The sequence below is a fragment of the Nyctibius grandis genome, chromosome 5, assembly GCF_013368605.1.
Source record: "Nyctibius grandis isolate bNycGra1 chromosome 5, bNycGra1.pri, whole genome shotgun sequence".
Taxonomy (NCBI): domain Eukaryota; kingdom Metazoa; phylum Chordata; class Aves; order Nyctibiiformes; family Nyctibiidae; genus Nyctibius; species Nyctibius grandis.
In genome coordinates this window covers 76,106,009-76,124,990 of record NC_090662.1, presented here as the reverse complement: position 1 = coordinate 76,124,990, position 18,982 = coordinate 76,106,009, and the positions used below count along the sequence as shown (strand labels likewise).

The 18,982-nt window shown below is 39.8% G+C and overlaps 1 protein-coding gene across 3 annotated transcripts; it reads left to right on the top strand.

The window, feature by feature from the left end:
* The first annotated feature begins 2 nt into the window (after positions 1-2).
* RAD51AP1 (RAD51 associated protein 1) lies at positions 3-8,440 on the top strand. Of its 3 annotated transcripts, none has more exons than XM_068402014.1 (9): positions 3-90; positions 959-1,008; positions 2,334-2,463; positions 3,259-3,368; positions 3,702-3,776; positions 4,448-4,597; positions 5,668-5,823; positions 6,743-6,856; positions 7,730-8,440. In XM_068402014.1, exons 1-9 carry the CDS (start codon positions 71-73, stop codon positions 7,855-7,857), a joined length of 933 nt encoding a protein of 310 aa, XP_068258115.1. In that variant the 5' UTR covers positions 3-70; the 3' UTR covers positions 7,858-8,440. The 3 variants fall into 3 exon arrangements, with proteins under 3 accessions (XP_068258115.1, XP_068258113.1, XP_068258112.1); XM_068402012.1 differs by having other exon boundaries at positions 6,722-6,856; XM_068402011.1 differs by having other exon boundaries at positions 6,710-6,856.
* The last annotated feature ends 10,542 nt before the right edge of the window (positions 8,441-18,982 follow it).

Here is an 18,982-nt window from a genome sequence, read left to right as displayed (position 1 = left end):
GCAGTGTCGTCACCCGCGCGTGTGCCCCGCCCCCGCGGCCCTGGGCCGCCGCGCACCGCCGGGAGCGGGGATGGCGCGGCCGGTGAGGAGGTGCGTGGGGCGGCGCGGGGTGGGGGGCGAGGGGCGCGAGCCGCCGCTGCCGCCGCCGCCGCCGCCACCGCCCGGCCGGGCCGCCCCGCCCCGCACCGAGGCGCGCGGACGCCGGGAGCTCGCGCCCAGCGGCGCTGCGTGACGTTTCCTAGAAAGCCTCGGGCGCGCGCGCGCCGCCCCGCCGGCGGTTGCTCGCTGACGGAGCGGGCGGGACCCCGCCGCCCCGCACCGCCGCAGCCGCCGTTCGGGCGGGCCCGTTAGAGCCCCGCGCCTCCGGGACCCAGCTTCTCCGTGGCCCTGTTCTAGTGCGGGGCTTGAGGACGGGCCTGGCGCTGTTTCCCTTCCAGCCGGAGGGAAGCGCGGGGCTTCTCCCTGGGGCGGGCAGCGGCGGCGGCGGCTGTGGCCTGCGAAGAGCAGCCTCTGCGGGTGGCGTCCCTCGGGTGGATCCCTGGCTGAGGGGTGGGCTTGGAAGTGCCGCCGCAGCCCGCCCTGGCTAGGGTAACGCCTGCACCGACGGCAGTGCCGCGTGGGAAACGGCCCGGGAGGTGCACGGAAAACACATTTCGAGTGCCTAGAGGTGACCCAGGAGATAATTCCGGTTGCACAGTAGCAGCTCTAAGGCAGTGTGTACGCAAGGAGAATACAGTGCTCCCACAACGACAACAGAAAGCACTGTTATTTTCAGATTTAAAAAAAAATCTAGAAGCTACTCCTAATAACCGTGTTGTATACAATAGCACTAGTTATACATACATTTGGATATACATTCCTTTTTTTCTTGTAAAACGTGACTTACCCAAAAATTGAGTGTTAGCAAGTCAAGATGCTCAATCTGAAAGGATTAATAGCGTATCGTTTTTTGCCACAGGAACAAGAAAATTGTTGATTATTCTCAGTTTGGGGATTTGGAAGATGATGGTAAGTGGCATGTTCTACGTAACAAAAATGCCAAACGCTAATGTAACCACCCAAAATATCCGAGTGTTTTTAATGAGTTCATTGAGAAGGCTGTCACTGTTTTCACTGGAAGTAATCTGGGCACCTGTTAAATATCCTAATTCAACAAGAATACGATGCTCTAAGGCAGAGTATAACCACAGAATACATTGTGTCGTCTTGCAGGAAAATCTATTTCTCGCCCTGTCTCAGTTTTCAGGATTAATTGCTTGCTCCATGTCCTCCTGATGATCAGTTCACACAATTGTAAATCAGAATATAACGGAGCTGTGAACCATCAGTATGTGGATCTAATGTTTTTCCTTCAGCTCTGTATCTTCATGGGTTTTGGGTTAGGACATAGCAGTCGAATTTTGAGTTCCCTTGATTAGAAAAATAGATTGCACGCTATTTGTTTTCCCAACAGTCCTCCTTTACTCCTAAGCCCTAATGGTGTTACATATTTTTCTTACAGAATTTGGTGCTTTCATGTTGTTTTTTTTTCCCATGCTGTTTCCAGGATCCAGGGAACAGTTTGAACTGGTGGGAAGGGGAGAGCAAAAGTGAATAATGTTGAAGGTCTCTTGTGAATCGTATGGATTAATGCAGATTCTTAGTTTAGATGTAGTGCATGACTTTTCTTAGTTTATAGGTGACCGCTTGTAGTATTAAAGACAAGTGTAAATTCTCGGAAACATGAGTGATCTTATCTAAGGTTCTCCATCATTTAGAGAATACTGAAGATTATTATTTTTTTCCTTATTTTGCACTGTGATATGTAGTGTCCTGAGTTGGAAGAAAGGCAGTTTTCATGCCTTCTAATTTGCTTTGAAAATTGGAGAAATGCATTGTATTTGGTAAGAGGCAATATAAAATAGTAGAAAAAGGGGAGCAGCCGGCATTTTTTAAGAAGGGGAATGATTCCAAAAACACCAAGAACTCTCAAGCTGTTTAATGATGGTGATTATATTACAATTGATTGCTGTTCACTATATCAAAAGGTGAACTTCTAGTTACTGAAAATCTGTCAACACATTGGACATTGAAGCTTTATTGCTATATTCGTAATAAAAATTGAAATAATTGCCTCCTGAAGAAAAGTACGTGCAAAAGAGGTCTTGTTAAATTTTAATTTAAAATACATTTAAGAATAGTATAGTTGTAGTTGTGTTCTTTAAAAAAAGAACAAAAAAAGGTTATCTTTGGTATATTTTCAGTGTGTGATGAAGTTAAGTTGAATGACTTCTTTTGGCCACGTAGAAGAATATATGAAAACTCATTAAAGCTTGTTGCCATTTCCCAAACAGATGAAGACTTTGCACCTTCAAGCAAAAAGTCCAGAACACAGCCCAAGGAACCAAAGAAGGAGATAAAAGAGAAGCAAAAAAAGCCACACCAGGAATTGACTCCGTCACAAAAGCAGACACGTAGTAAAAGGTACGAAATGTTGAAATGTGGTCAACTCTGTGCAAAGCTGAATTTCAATAATAGTGTTTGTGTTTTCCTTTTTTTCCCTGGAGTTTTAAGTAGCTGAGAATAAACAAGTAACATATATAGTATGATAAAGATTTTCAGCTTTATTCATATAGTTGCAAATCAGGAATAATCTAATTATGCATAGAGTCAGGAAAACTTGCCTGAGTTCAGGGGTGAGCTATGTGTATTTTGTTACAGCTCTAAAAAACTCCAGCAAGCGGCCTGCATAGGCTCAGAAACAGGTTTGGTGTCTGATCTTGTCTTGATATCGCTACAGTGCAAAATAACTAGCAATTCTGAGTTACTTAAGGGCTCCTAAAACTGAGAAATATAAAGACAAGTTTGACTCTTTAAAAAAGAATGTACTGAAAGCTTGATAGAAAATACAAAGTCAATGTCAATGAAAAAACAAATCTGATTATTCTGGTAAAGTTGTGTATGTATGTTACATTTCAGTGTATTTCAAACAAGTGTATTCACCTTTTTCTGTGATAATGCAAGTTATTAGTTCATATATATACAATGTTTTGCAGTCATAATACTTTTTAAGTATAGTGTGCTTTAAATATTAGTGTGTACTTTGTCTATATATCTTTTTAGGAAGTAATATTCATAATATGATATGCTATAAATATAATTAAAAATGTTAATCTCTTTACAAGTATTTGAATTTTTAAAAGTTCATTGAGTCAGAAGTAGATATATAACACTGTCATCGTTTTATTATTTAGTATATCGTGTGTTTTTTTTTTCTAGGATATTCTCGGATGACAAACTTTATCAAAGAGATTTGGAAGTTGCCTTAGCCTTACCTGTCAATAAAAAACCTGCAAATATCCTTGAGGTGCAAAATTCAGAAGAACAAGGTTATTTTACAGTTCAATGCAACACTGTTTATTTATATGTAGTGATTTTGAACATAATTTATTTCACAGTGAAATAGGTTGAAAGTCATGTTTTATTTCAAGATGTCATGATAAGGAAATGAGAATTTCTAGGTAGTGCCTTGTCTTCTTATGTTCTTGTTTTTTTCTGTGAGAAAAATATCTCTTCTGTAAGATCTTCCAAACATAGTTTGATTTGAGACAGATAAAAATGTTAGCTATTTTCATTTCTTCATATCTTGACTTTTTGTAATTTGATTTTTGAATACTAATATTTTATATTATTTTTTGTTTGTTTTCTGGGTCCTAAAACAGGTAAGAATATTGAATCAGAAAATGTACACAGGAGACCCCTTTTTTCCAACTGCAGTGTAGACAGTGAACTTCTAGGTAAGTTGTTCTCATGCTCTGTCTTTTCAGAAATAGCATTTCAAGATACATTTAAGTAGCTTATCTCTTCTTTGTTTCCATTGGTTTCTGTTTTTCACTTACATGGAAAAAAGAGTGTTTATCTTAAACAAAGACTGAAGGATGAAGGATGCATTAATATTTTCATTAACAATTTGGTCCCAGTCTTAAAATGAGAAAACCTGTGGACTGCTGAATGAGATTGTTACAGATCACTAGAAGTTAGTTGAAAAAAGCAACAGACATGTGATGTTTTTAGATGCTGAGTTTATTTACTTCTTCAAGAAGCTACACTTACTCTCCACTCCTTAATGGGTCCATGATGCCTAAGCATCAAATAAACGTAACCAAAACATTTGCTGTGCCGTTGGAAACTTTGTTTCATTTTTCCAGTTTTATTTTTGGTCTTCTGTCCTTTCATTAGCTTGATTACAGATAAATATTGATAACTTTCACAACCAGAAAGTACAGTTTCGTCAGTTAAAAGAGTGAAATGAGAATCACACAAAAACAAGTGACAATAATATGCTTCTGTATAGTATACTTCAAAATCACAAAAATGAATTCTGGGGACTCAAATACCTGCTTGTTTTTGAGTAGGAGAATAGATTCACTGTGAATTTGAATTAATTAGACCACCTTCTGTTTTCTAGGTCTCAATCAGGTTATGGATGATGATGTACCTAGGGGTGACTATAGGCGAAGGACAACAGCATCAAAAGTCCCAGCACATCAGAAGTTACTGACTGTTGACAGTGATGACGGAGAGCATGCTACTGACTCTGAGCTAGAGACTGTACCCAGTAAGTTCTTCTCTACAAAAACCCTCTCCTTAGATGCACTTTGAATGCAATGCCTTACATTTAGTTTATATTTTCAGTGAAATGCATACTGTTTCTACTGTATCTTCCCTTACTGAAGCATTATCTTCTAATACAAGTGGCATCTCAGTTGCACTTTGATACTAAATCTAAACATTGGAGCTCATTCATCCACATTCCCCAAACTGGCAAAAATGATGCTGCTTCTCTGCATTTGCTGCAGTACGTCAGAACAAATTTCTTCTGCCCTCTTTGTCCAGGAAAGTTTTGTCTCTTAAAGATCCTCTGTTAATTTTTCCAGTTGTTGTCTAGTGTTTGCATCAAAACAGTGACTCCAGAGTAGTGTCAGGTGTTAGTGCTTTCAGTATTGGCTTTGTTTAAGCTTATTTAAAAAGTAAGTTGCCTCCCTTCTTTCCTTCCTCCAGTTCTCAACTCTTAGCATACCGTGCTGCATTTGATTGGAGATCAGCCTAGCCTCATACTCTGCTTCTGGTAGCAGCCCAGTATTGAATGCCTGCAGAGTACGATAGACGTCTTTCTCTCATTCCCCAATGGCTAACGTGTCTGTATCCATTCTTTTATTCCTTACTGCAAGGTTTATTGGAAAAGATTTCTAGAATTGTCAATTAAATAAAATATCAGGGGAATAATCCAGATATTCCTGATAGAGAACTATTTTTCAGATTTGCTAATGTCTGGGGGTTTTTTTAGTAATAAATTATAAAATCTTTCTTACAGCTGAAATTGAACATAGCGTTTTTCCACTTTACATAGTCGTGACTAAGAATATGTAAAAATCAGAAGCCCTGCCAAATAATTTTAACTTTTTCATTTTGCACACATGGAATGCTGGTAATTCTGCTGTTAAAATCGTTATTAAATGCAGTTTATGGAGGCTATTTCTCAGATCAGCATATAAATATCTGCAAATTTGTTTTACTGTATCCTTAAGATATCCTGGTTCTTTATGTCCAGAATATGCTTAGAAGGCCCTGGAGTGGTAGTAAATTGTATTTCCTGTAAAGAGATTACATCCCTTTTCCCTGCTGCAGGTGAGGAGTCAGAAGAAGATTCAGATTATAGTGAAGGTGATGATGAAGACTTTGCTATGGAAAAGAAGACAGCCAGAGGAAATAAAAAGAAAACCAAGCAAAAGATGCCAGCTGAAAGAGAGAAGAAAACTCCCAAATCCAGGATTAATACTGCAGGTAAGTTTGTACTATGAATTTGAAATAGACTTCTTTATAATAAAAGTTCCTTTTTATTTTCACTGAAGGAATAGATAAATTTGGCTGATAGACTGACTGTGCAGGGTTATGATGAAAGTGACTATATGCAGAGTAAAGGTAGGAGAGTAGAAAAAAATCCTGAAAGAAAAAACACTTTATGATAAACTCCTTGCAATAAAAGCAGACAAAAGTGAATAGACAGAGTTCATTTCTTTTTATATACATATATCTAGCTTTTAAGAAGAGGTTAATAACAGTGAGTGATCTGAGGATTTTTTTTTTTAAATTATAATCTCAGAGCCTCCTCTTGCAGTTGCATTTATGAATTTTTAATTCAAGGACAGATAAACAATGCTAGTTCTACTAACCACTTGGCAAAAAACATTAAATATGCATGCTCTTCGGAGTTAATTGTTCACTGTGTTGCTAACACAATTTACTTTAAATAGCCTAAGGAAATCCTTATCATGGTGTTAATCTTGTGTCTGACTCAGTAATGTGTTTTACTTTCAGGCCTGAATTTACAACATGTAATTTAGTTTAAAATTAGTTTTAGTTATCACAAGGAATGGTTTGCTTTGTGTAGCTGACAGAAGAATCTTCCCTCTTAGAAATTCGATATCTAGCAGGTCTTCAAGAAGAGATTGGTACACTGCTTATTTTCAAACCAGGATTGAAATTCCAGCGTATAACAGGACTGACTGTATAAATACGTACTGTTAAAGATGTGACAATCTAGTAACATACTCATTATTTCACTCAATGCAGAGATCTCGTGCCGTACAATGATCTGTCATCTTATCCAGTGTGATGATTTCTCTGTTAAAGAGTACCTTTCTAAGGTCGCTTTTATTTTCCAACTAAGTATCACCTGTAGTTTCTCCTTCACGGATAACAGAACAAAAATCTGAGCCAATACAGAAGATGATGTCCAGTTCTTCAGAACCAGTTGGGAGGCCTTTACATACATCAAGTCCAGTAACAGAGAAGAAGCCTAAATGGATACCACCAGGTACCTGTAAGATTGTAACTATAAACAGATACCTCAATAGACTTATGTTTTTAGCGATCTCTCCTAAAAGCAAACAAACAAACAGTGTTTCAGAAAAATTACTGCCTTCTTATAAGGAAAGGTATTTGTTTGACCTTAGATTAAAAAAAAAAAAAAGAAAGAAAACCTATCTCCCTGCTTCTTTTCCTCTTACAGCATTATCCTTACCTCCCATATGTGAGGAGGTTAATAAAATATTTTCCAGAGTGTGGATCAAATATTAATCAAGAGATTGTCTTGTGGCCATTTCTCTCCTTAATAAGAGCTTTCTTTATCTCTGGTACATGCTGCATTATTATCTAATCTAAACAAATAATATTAGAAAAATGTTGGAGTGTTTTAACTGCTTTAATAAAGCAAATGCTTAGAAGCTTTGTTTTCTTATGGTGTTTGAGCATGCTGCTGCTGACTTCTGCCTCTTACTTTAATTTTTCTTCATATTTACTCTTCTGTACACATTTCTTTCTGCTTGGCTCCTTTCTTTCAAGCCTTCCTTTCCCGTTTAGAATTGTGTTCAGTTGTGTGATTCTCTGTGGAGCACCCAAAAACGCACAGTACACTGGGAACAGTTTTTATGTGCTTGTCCAGTGTTGCTCCAGTGTGTTGCTGGTTACTTACAAGTGTGCACCATACCTGCTGTAGTGGCTCCCAAACTGATTCCCAGTGAGTATGCTGATTTTCATGTGCTTCTGTGGTATATTGTTCAGACCTTTTGCAATGTCTTTAGAATACTTATTTTGTTCTGCTATGAGAGCTATAAAAAGGCAACAGTTACATGATTTTTTTTCCCTCTAAACTTCTTACACCTTCTTTTTGTTTTAAAATTATTTTCAGCTGCATCAGGAAGCAGTAATAACTCTATGAAATATGTTTCGGTTAAGTCACCTACTCAGTGTCTTAGACTCGGCCTCTCCAGACTAGCAAGAGTCAAACCACTGCATCCCAGTGCTACCAGCAGTTAAGTGGTCAGTGACAAGCGGCCACACGAAGGAAAAGACTTTGGAAAGTGTTTTGCGTATACATAGTAGGTGGGCAGCGAAAGCTTCATGGCATCGTCCATTTTGGAGGACTGTTGTTTCTGTATGTGTCTAATTTTATAATGACTTGTTATTCTGCACAATGCTAGGCATCCTTAAGTGCTACTGAATAATAATATTATTTAATCAAGGTGACACCTAGGTCACCAGCTCTTTTATGTGTTATACTCAGAGATGTGGGTTTGTGATCATTTTAATTCTCTGATATCTAAACCCTTGGCATTAAAATAGTCTAGACAGCACTATGTCAATTATAGAATTTGATATCTCAAATGGATTCTTAACACAAGTGAAAGTCACAGTTTAAAAAATATTTCTTGGAAGAGTGAAGTTATCACCTTCCACCCCCTTCTTGGAAAGTTTGTCACCACTGTCTCAAAATCTGTTAATGTTTGCATATCTTATATGTGGATTTTAATGAATTTTTATGTATTATAGATATAAATGGTTTTTAGAATGGTGTATTTTTTAAAAAACTAAAATAAAATACTTTATATATACTAATTAATCATATTAATTGACTTTATTAATTTTGAAGATCACTTCTAAATTTTGGGTACAGTCTGGCAAATATTTTTGCATGTGCATACTCTTATTGGAAGTCAACAGCATTAGCCAAATGCAGACGGTGAGGATTTTGCTTTGAGCTCCTTGGTCTTCATTGAAGACCATGATACCATAAATAGTTACTGGATTTTGTAAAGCATTGAAGAGATAGTTACCAAGTAATGAGACTGAGCTTTCAAACCTATTAGTCCACAATATAAATAATTTCCTATCTGAGCATATTGACTATGTCAGATGCCACAGTGATATATTTGTCCCCGTATTACTTAAGGGATCTGGTCATGATTGAGTGAGTTGCATTAACAAAGGAGTATATAGCCCTCTTCAGTGTAATTACACAGACAAAAGCATGGTGCTGCCTAAAGTAAAGCCATGGTATGACAAATTACTCTTTAACTGTATAGTACTTATATTATTAAAACAAGATACTAATAATTGCATATTTATTAAAAACAACATGCATATTGCTTCATGGAAGGAATGAGGAGAAATCTGTTTCTCGAAAACCAGGAAACAGCATTGTGACATACAATCTCACATCATCTGCATTTTGGATGCCTGACTCCTGGCACAGAATCATGTAGCTCTGAGTGAAGTGTGGTCCAGTGAGCTGGGCTAAGAGTTTAGGAGGGGAGGCATGTGCCTGCTGTCTCTAGTGCTTGTCTGACTGCTTCATGAGTTGTCTTAGCTTGCTAAAATGGCACATCAGAAAACCGGAAGTTTGCAGCATGTTGCCATTGATGAGCTTGAAACTGCTTCCAAACAAGGGTGAAGCAGGAGTACCCAGAGGAGCAAAGGTAGGTATCCAAGAATAATGCTTGTGACAACTAGTATGTAAGACATATGTTATGTTACTCCTCTCCTTGATTCCCTTTCTTGGTGCTTACTTAGGTAGCCCCTTTCTGAGGTGTCCAGGGGATAAGCAGCTGCAGCAAAGTGGTGAGCACAGAGACCCTTGAGCCCCAGGGTGGTTCGTTGCAGCATTCCAATCCGTTGTGCCCCATTCATGCTTCAGTCCTTTTTTTTTTCCACTAGGAGTGGTCACACAAACAAGCTGTCATGAATTGTTCTGCTTTTATGTTTTTTTCAGGGATAAATACAGATTTCATGTGGTTGCACATTTTCTTGCTACAGGGAAATTTATGTAACAATGCAAAGTATTTTCTCAGCGTTGTGCTTCAGGAAAATATTTCTATAGCTGATACATTTAGTAACCCCCTTTTTCCTCCCACTGTCCTTTCATCCCATTTTTTTTTCTCCACAAAACATATATTTGAGATTTGTGTTCCTCTGGTTTCAATCTTGGCATCTTTCAAAAACTACATCATTTTCAGTCTGTCAGCTGTCCTTGAGCCCCTCCTTAAGTTTGTGTGGGTTTCCAGTTCATAAGGATTTTCTAGTATTTGTCTACTTTTTTTTTTTGATGGAAATTCCACATAGGCAATTAGAAAAAATGTCTTTGAAAGGGAAGTAGTAAATGTTCTTGACTGTGTTTCAAAGCTACTCTGTACCTGACCTGAAGAAAACAGATCTTGCTGGTGGGTGGAGAGTATTTTTGTAAAAGATGACTTCCTTTGTGTCCTGGGTTATTAAAGAACAGCCAAAAGCAGCCAAATTGATCTAGGGGCTGTAATTGTTACAGAATTATTTTTTTCTGTTACTGACAGAAAGGTTGACTGTATTATTCCAGCAGCTTTCAACCTTGGGAAATTAATTTTTTGCTGAAAATAACATGTACAGTTCCCTTGTTGCTCTAAATTTTAAACAACACTACATAGAATTGTCCGTGCATCATTTCTCCAATAGTTGCACAATGGTATGACATGAAATGCGTTTTGATTTCAATTTGTAAAGCAATGAGACAGTGTGTCGGTTTGCGTGTCAGAGTTTACAGTTTTCACATAGTTGTTGTTTCAGAACCGCATCTGTATTAGTAAAAAAGAACAAGATTGTTAAAGAAGAGATCGCTGTTTGTAGATGTAGACTTTGTTGCCAACACCCTCAAAGTCACTACTGTGGGTAGATACCCTGTCTGATCTAGAGATCACCTCTTGCAGAGGGCGTTTCCAGCATTGGTTGTGGAATATTCCTAGAGGTGGAATTAACTGCACAGGAGTTGAAAGCTGCCTTTGCATGGCTGTGTGAGTGGTTCGTTTGCTGTGCCCATGGGGACACAGGTTGGTTAGATGGAGCAGGGCTACATCACAAAAACACTCAGCAGAATTCCAGCAGCCTGAAGGCAGCCTGCTCCAAGACTGATATATAGGCTTGGTCTGAGAGAAGCTTAACAGGTTGAAAATGGCTAAAATTTAGGGACACAGCAGTGTGAAATTGCTTCGAATATTCATAAAGCAGATTTATGTACCTCCAGTCGTTCAGTGTCATCAGTGCATCTCTCACTTCCTGCTCTCTTTGAGAGTACTGATAATGCCACAAAAAGAGCAGGAAATTGCCAGGCAAACAAGACCAGCAGAAACCTACAAAGCAAAAGTTAAGTATGGCAGATCGGTGGGATAAATCTGTGTGTCTGGGGACACCTATGGCGCCTCTTCACTCTGTGCCACAGAGACCCTGTATTAGACAATGGTGATTGTCTGGCATTTCACGGAAGTCATGTCTCTCCACATTAAGATCCGTGAATGACAGCTTGGCAATTAATATTGATGCTTTGCCACAGCAACTCTTAAGAACTGGTTTAACAGTACCTTATAATGCATTAAGGTTTAGACTTTACATTTGATATTCCTAATAATTAAATGCAGAGCATTATTTAAAGGAGAATATTCAAATAGTATATAAAGCAAGAGCAGGGCTTGGCCTTCCTGGTTTGGCTGGACACAGGGTTTCAGAAGATGCTGAACAGACCTGCGGCAGACATGTATTTGGAACTTCTGTTCATCAGAATGGATAGAACAGAACAGAACTGAATAGAGTATTTCAGTTGGAAGGGACCTACAACGATCATCTGGTCCAACTGCCTGACCAATTCAGGGCTGACCAAAAGTTAAAGCATATTATCAAGGGCATTGTCCAAATGCCTCTTAAACACTGACAGGCTTGGGGCATCGACCACCTCTCTAGGAAGGCTGTTCCAGAGGTTGACCACCATCTCAGTAAAGAAATGCATCCTCATGTCCAGTCTAAACCTCCCCTGGAGCAGCTTTGAACCATTCCCCCACATCCTATCACTGGATCCCAGGGAGAAGAGGTCGGCACCTCCCTCTCTGCTTCCCCTCCTCAGGAAGCTGTAGAGAGCAATGAGGTCGCACCTCAGCCTCCTTCTCTCCAAACTAGACAAGCCCAGAGTCCTTGGCTGCTCCTCACAGGACATGCCTTCCAGCCCTTTCATCAGCTTTGTTGCCCTCCTCTGGGCATTCAAGTACCTCAACATCCTTCTTAAATTGTGGGGCCCAGAACTGCACACAGTACTCAAGGTGAGGCCGCACTAACTAAATATAACAGTTGACCCCGCTGTCAATCAGCACCCCCAGGTCCCTCTCTGCAGGGCTGCTCTCCAGCCACTCCTCTTCCAATTTATACTTGTGCCCAGCATTACTCTGTCCCAGGTGCAGAATCCAGCATTTGTTCTTCTAAGTTTCATGCCATTGATGATTGCTCAATGCTCCAATCTATCCAGATCCCTCTGCAAGGCCTCTTGTCTCATTAAAGAGAATGAAAACCAAGCTCTTGGATCCAGCTTCCTCATTTATGTTCACTGACTCTTACCCATGCTGAAGACCTCTATTGCATAGCCTACATTTTTAGTCCCTAGAAAAGTCACATTTATTTTCTGTGGGACTTTTGTTCACTAATGAATTTTGAAAGTGTGCTAAGGAAATAGGCACTGGATTTACGGATTTTGCACTGATTTTGAATTCCTCTGTGGTGTTCAGAGAACAGTGGAGATAACATGGTCACACATGATTATTTTTATGGTGTTGAAATATCACAGTGGGGTAAAAGATTTTGATTTGGAAGAACAAGTAGTCTGCTTCAAAGTAGAGTTTTATCAGTGTTATAAATGTGGTTTTTTTCTTCATCCTGGTTTTCTAGTCTATATACAAAGGTAAATAATTTAATGACATAAAACAACAAACATAACATTACGAAAAGTAAGTAGAGTCATTGTATACAATTATAATTGAGGGAATTGGGGATAGATAAATAATTGGTTGTAGTGACCCATGAGTTGCAATTTAGTGGAATAAATTATATAATGTGAGAGTAATCTTTGTGATAAGAGCTGGTGTTTATTGTTCAGATGCTTATTAGAAAATATTTTTCTACTAACTTGTAAGTTCTTGAAAGTAATTTGTTTAGGCTTTGTTTCTATGCTTAGACTCAGCCCTGCACTGAATTTCAACAAAAGGTATCTGAGAAGTTGTAACAGAAACTACCTGTAAAATTTCCTTTCCTGGGGATTAGACAAAGTCAGCGTGGAAGAGATTCTGAGCAGTTCATATCCCCAGCCTGGAGGCAGGATCCATTAATCGTGTCCTGACAAAGGCTTGTCTAAATTTTCTCTGAGAGTGGTGGAGAGTCCCCAGCTTCCTCAGGTGATCTGTTCCAGAACTTGAGTCTAGCAGAGCACACTGTTAGAAAGCTTTTCAGTAGTGGTAATGAGATGAGACCTTTGAGTTTTTCATGTAGCCTGTAGGCTTGCTACTCTCTCCTGCATCTCTAGGTATAAGCTGATGTCTTCAGGCTTGGTAGAGCTGGAGTCTAGTCAAAGTCTAATGCTGACATGTTGTCTCATTGTTGCACTCTATGCAGTGTAATTCTTCCTCTTCCCCAAAATGTTGTTAGCCAGCTCATGGATGTTGTCTTAGTACAGTTTTATCAGTCTGAGTTTTTCCTTTGTGTTTCTCTGTCTTGTTCTGCTGTTTCTGGTAATACAACTGGGAAGCAGCATGTGAGAATACCAGAATTTTGAAGCTGAGAAATTAATGCAACTTAACTGACCAGTAATTCTTAGTGAACAATCACTTCCATTGTTTAGCATTATCTTGTAGAAAATGGTATGTGCAGAGGACTATATATGTCATATCTCTGTGAAATATGAAAAATCATTAGCTACCACTAAATATGTAGTCAAATACACATGCTGCTACCATTGTCCTTAATCCATGCCTTTGCAAAGCATTCCATCAATGGCTTCACTGATTTTTTGCTTGCAGATTGGTTGTCTGTTTGCTTTTAATGTATTATCGATCATGTTACCATCATAAGGCAAAGATCACTATTTCAACTTCCATTATTTCTGAAAAAACTGAATTTACTTTTGATTCAGAAGCTCTTAGCTTGTGAATAATTTGTTATATGATTCAAAAGGTTGAGACCTGGTCCTCATTTTCCTGGTCTGTATTGGTTATTCTCAGATATTTTGTTAATGTGAAATTCTGTATCTCTGGTGTAGCTAAATAATAAAGGTGTAACTTAATGCTTACTCAGAGCCACAGGATTTAATAAGGGAAACAAACCTTGCCCCATTATTTTTGTAACAGGAACAAGAGTGCCCAAATGCTATTTCCTGAGATCAATTGCATCAGGAATTCCATGCAACTCTGTGGGCTGCTCTTCCCTAAACTGCTTTTTATTTTCTGACAAAGGAGTTGGGTGCTATTTACAAGATGCACTATCTCTAGGCAGATAAATGTCATCTGTCTTTCATATTTGATCACTTTTGTTGTATCAACTCTCTTTTACCCAACAGACTAGTAACGTATCAGTGCAAACCACAAAGATGAAAAAACAATGTTACCACTTCCTGTGATCCTCTGTGCAGAAACCTGCTCTTTGCATTTTAAAACAGTTTGTCCTGCTGCTTCAAAGAATTATTGGTCTGTCTCCACTCATGTGTGGCATAGTTCTCTTGAGAGGAAGCCAAAAATCTGTGAAAAAAACAGATCTTATTTGAATTAAGACTGTTTCTGCTGTGCTGAATCCTTCAATCCTCATACACCCAATATCCACGATGCTTGTGCACGTTTTAAACTAAGATTTTGAGCATGTGTTTGTTCCCATACATTTGGGATATTGAAAATCTGAAATTTCATTTTCTTAACTTTTTTTTCAAACTGTTTCTTTTTTATTTTAATTGCTTTTGAATATAACTCTAATTTCTAATAAGTTAAAGATTAGTTTTCCCTAGCCTTAACTAAGAGCACAAAAGGACTTAAAGCTTGACTAATTGTCATTGTGTGTAAAAGATAGAATCTAAATGCTCCTTAGTGTATTTAAGCTTCTCTCTATGTAATGCTCAGGCATCTCAATTCCTGTCACCAAATTCTTTTTCATAATTACAGTCCCTGTAGCCACAGCAATCATATTTATGGTGTCATTAAAAATTCTCAGACTCTGAAGAACAAAGAAATCACCTGAAATATGAGACAATAGAACTGATCAAACAGGAAAGACATGATATTTATCTGCTTGGAGATAGACCATCTTGTGAAGTAGAGCCAAAGATGACATTATCTTTCTGTTTCCCTCCTTGAGCAGATGAGAGATCTTACTAGAGTATCTCACTTTTTTTTTACTTCCACTAAATCTGTGTAAATCTTCCTTTCATTCTGTTAGTTTTGTAGGATTCATTGAACTGATGGATTCTAAGGTTTTATAATCAGGTAGTTCTTTTAGAAATACCTTGTGAACCTCATCTCAGCTGAAACGTTAGAAGACAGGTGCACATTTCTTAGAATGCAAACAGAAGCTTCTAACTATGTTGGAAATCAGCGTTAGAGGGCAGTACATTAAGTTATTATTCCAGTACAGTAGAGCTATATGGTTAACATTTGCATATGCAAAGTGTACGCATATCAAAGAGTTGGATGACATATGTGAGCACCAGAGGATGTAAATGGAATTAGGAAAAAAAGATAAAAACAGACAGTGAGACTGTTAGGTGGTAGTTGCCAGTGTAGTTAGCTGTTCCTCAGGTCTGCTGGAGATTTTTCGAATGTATGTAGTATTTTGGCAGAAGGCAAAATAAGAATGAAGACATTCAGATATCTATACTGTACTTCCATCAGCAGTGACTGGCACTTCTCAGTTATCAACAGCCTAGCATTTGATTATCCAGTGACAGTGAGTCTTAGAATTCTAAGTGAGATTCGACTCTAATTCCTATAGAAAACAAATACACACTGATTTGAGGATAAACTTTTGAGGATTAATCTTTTCTGTATCTGATGTCTATGATTCTTTGAACATAAGTGTTTTATAAAAAAATGCAATTATCAATAAATAAAATATTACATTACAGTACTAGTGCCCTAACTTATCTTGCAGCTTTTATGTTTGGTTTATGTTGGCAAAACCTAGTATGTTTTGCCAAACAGGAAAAAAAAAAAACCAGAAAGTATTCTATCTAACTATTTTCCAACTCTCTCTTTTGAATCTAAACTATCTAGTTTAATGGAAATTTAATAAGTGTTAATCATCTTACCTTTTGTAAAAGTATATCAACAACGCAGTTTTACTCTTACGACATTTTCACAGATGAAATGAGAGCCTGAAGTTAGGTGCGGGGGGCTGTGTGAACCCCCCGTAATCCAGGAGGAGACGGTTAGTGACCTGCTGTGCCAGTTGGACACCCACAAGGCTATGGGCCCAGATGGGATTCAACCCAGACTAATGAAGGAACTGGCAAATGAACTTGCCAAACCACTCTCGATTATCTACCGGCAGTCCTGGTTAACTGTAGAAGTTCCAGCTGACTGGAAATTAGCAAACGTAACGCCCATCTACAAGAAGGGTCGGAAGGACGATCCAGGGAACTATAGGCCTGTCAGCCTGACCTCGGTGCCAGGCAAGGTGGTGGAACAGATCATCCTGAGTGCCATTACACGGCACATGCAGGACAATCAGGGCATCGGGGCCAGCCAACATGGATTCATGAAAGGCAGGTGCTGCTTGACCAACCTGGTCTCCTTCTATGACAAAGTGACCCACTTAGTAGATGAGGGCAGGGCTGTGGATGTAGTCTATCTAGACTTCAGTAAGGCATTCGACACTGTCTCCCACAGCATCCTCCTAGACAAACTGGCTGCCTGGGGCTTGGATGGGTGGACTCTTAAATGGGTTAAAAATTGGCTGGATGGCCAAGCCCAGAGAGTGGTGGTGAATGGGGCAAAGTCCGACTGGCGGCCGGTCACTAGCGGTGTTCCCCAGGGCTCAGTTCTGGGGCCGGTGCTGTTCAATATCTTTATAGATGATCTAGACATAGGGATTGAGTGCACCCTCAGTAAATTTACAGATGACACCAAGCTGTGTGGGAGTGTCGATCTGCTGGAGGGTAGGAAGGCCCTACAGAGGGATCTGGACAGGTTAGATAGATGGGCCAAGACCAATGGCATGAAGTTCAACAAGAACAAGTGCCAGGTCTTACACTTCGGCCACAACAACCCCATGCAGCGCTACAGGCTGGGGGAAGAGTAGTTAGAAAGCAGCCCGGTGGAAAGAGACCTGGGGGTGCTGATTGACAGCCGGCTAAACATGAGCCAGCAGTGTGCCCAGGTGGCCAAGAAGGCTAATGGCATCCTGGCCTCTATTAAGAATAGTGTAGCCAGCCCGTCTAGGGAAGTGATCGTCCCTCTGTACTCGGCACTGGTGAGGCTGCACCTTGAGTACTGTGTCCAGTTCTGGGCCCCGCACTTCAAGAAAGATGTTGAGGTGTTGGAGCGAGTCCAGAGGAGGGCGACCAAGCTGGTGAAGGGTCTGGAGGGTCTGACCTACGAGGAACGGCTGAGGGAGCTGGGGTTGTTTAGCCTGGAGAAGAGGGGGCTCCGAGGTGACCCTATTGCAGTCTACAACTACCTGAAGGGAGGTTGTAGCGGAGTGGGAGTCAGCCTCTTCTCCCAGGCAACTAGCAATAGGACAAGAGGAGGTAGCCTCAAGCTTCGCCAGGGGAGGTTCAGGTTAGATATCAGGAAGAATTTCTTTACAGAAAGGGTTATTAGACATTGGAATGGGCTGCCCAGGGAGGTGGTGGAGTCACCATCTCTGGATGTGTTTAAGAAAAGACTGGACATGGCACTCAGTGCCATGGTCTGGTTGACATGGTGGTGTCAGGGCAATGGTTGGACTCGATGATCCCAGAGGTCTCTTCCAACCTGATTGATTCTGTGAATAATGTTAGTAGGTATTTCCTGCATTGTTTCATTCAGTTATAAGCTTTACTGTATAGTTCTTTTTCAGATATTTGCTATAATTTTTCTCAATCATTTTTACCTACCCCTACCTGGATAAAAATCATATTGATGTAATTTGTGAGTACAGTCCAGCTGATTCAGTTTCTTTGTCACCATTTCATAGGAAAAAGTTACCTACAAGTCAGAAAATGTAAGAATAGCCAGATCTGTCATCTTCCCCAGCATAGCTATGTCAGGAAAAGGAATGCATTCAGCACAACCAAAGGTAAGAGAACTGCACAGACCTCAAAACTTGGAGGCATAGATTTAACTTAGCAATAATTCAGAATGCCATAGTGCTTCCCTGTGTTGAAATTAGGTAGCAATGGGCAGCTATTGTCCAGGGCCAGATGGTACGTAATCACTCAAATCCTCCTTCATTCTCCATGCTCCTCTCACAAAGGCCAGTTGCAATTATGCACTTGTACTTGAAGAAGTGCAAGGAAATCTGTCTTCCTGTGCCTTAAGACAAACCTCCCGCTAAGGAGTCGGAGAGGACCAAGGCCCCAGCGGTGGCAGGGTAGACCATGTCTTAGCTTGGCTTGCTCCTTTCCCCTTAGACTTTTGATTACTGTCTCAAGAAGGTGCTTGTCTCCCGATTTTGCCTGTGTAGGATGTTCAGAAGAACATAGCTGGTGGCTCCCACCCTCCTTTGCAGTCTGGCACCCTGTGTCGTTCAGTGCATTGCACCTCCAGCCTCCTCTGTGATGCAGACAACATATTCTTGATCACCTTCTACCATTGTTGCCCAAAGATTGTCCGAAGTTTTCAAAGATGTGTTGATCTGTCTCCTTGACGAGTGAAGGAGACCCAGAGGTCTATTGACTGGAGGAACTGCTAACTGTGAGTTCCCTGTGTGAAAACAAAAAGTGATAGTAATAGCACAAGATTCTCAACTAATCCTCTCTTCTCCTCCAAAATTTATGTTTTTTTCTAACTCAGGGTTGCACAAATAATGGAAAAATAAAGTTGTTTCTCTACACAATCATTTACATATTTTAACCTGTGCTAGTAAGTGAGCCATGCTGTGCCACGTGTTACACATCTTGGGTTATTATAAAGGGGATTGGAAGGATTGTGTTTTGCTGGAGGACCACGAGCAGAGTGCGTATGCAACGTGGGGAAAGCAGTCTTCTTTTTTCTTCTAAATGTCTATGAAAGTGAGGGAATTGGTCACTGAGAGACTTGTGGAGGTAGCAATAGAATAAGAATGAGAGAAAAATTCAAAATTACCTTTTTTTGTATTAAATGTTTGTTCCGATCAAATTTGACACAAGGGGCAACTTCCATAC

What these genes read in the sequence shown, in the direction of transcription:
- RAD51AP1 (XM_068402011.1), top strand. Translation starts at nt 71, where the DNA reads ATGGCGCGGCCGGTGAGGAG. An exon ending in TGGGGATTTGGAAGATGATG is followed by an intron (nt 1,009 to 2,333) that starts GTAAGTGGCATG and finishes TTTCCCAAACAG; the next exon opens with ATGAAGACTTTGCACCTTCA. An exon ending in GCAAAATTCAGAAGAACAAG is followed by an intron (nt 3,369 to 3,701) that starts GTTATTTTACAG and finishes GTCCTAAAACAG; the next exon opens with GTAAGAATATTGAATCAGAA.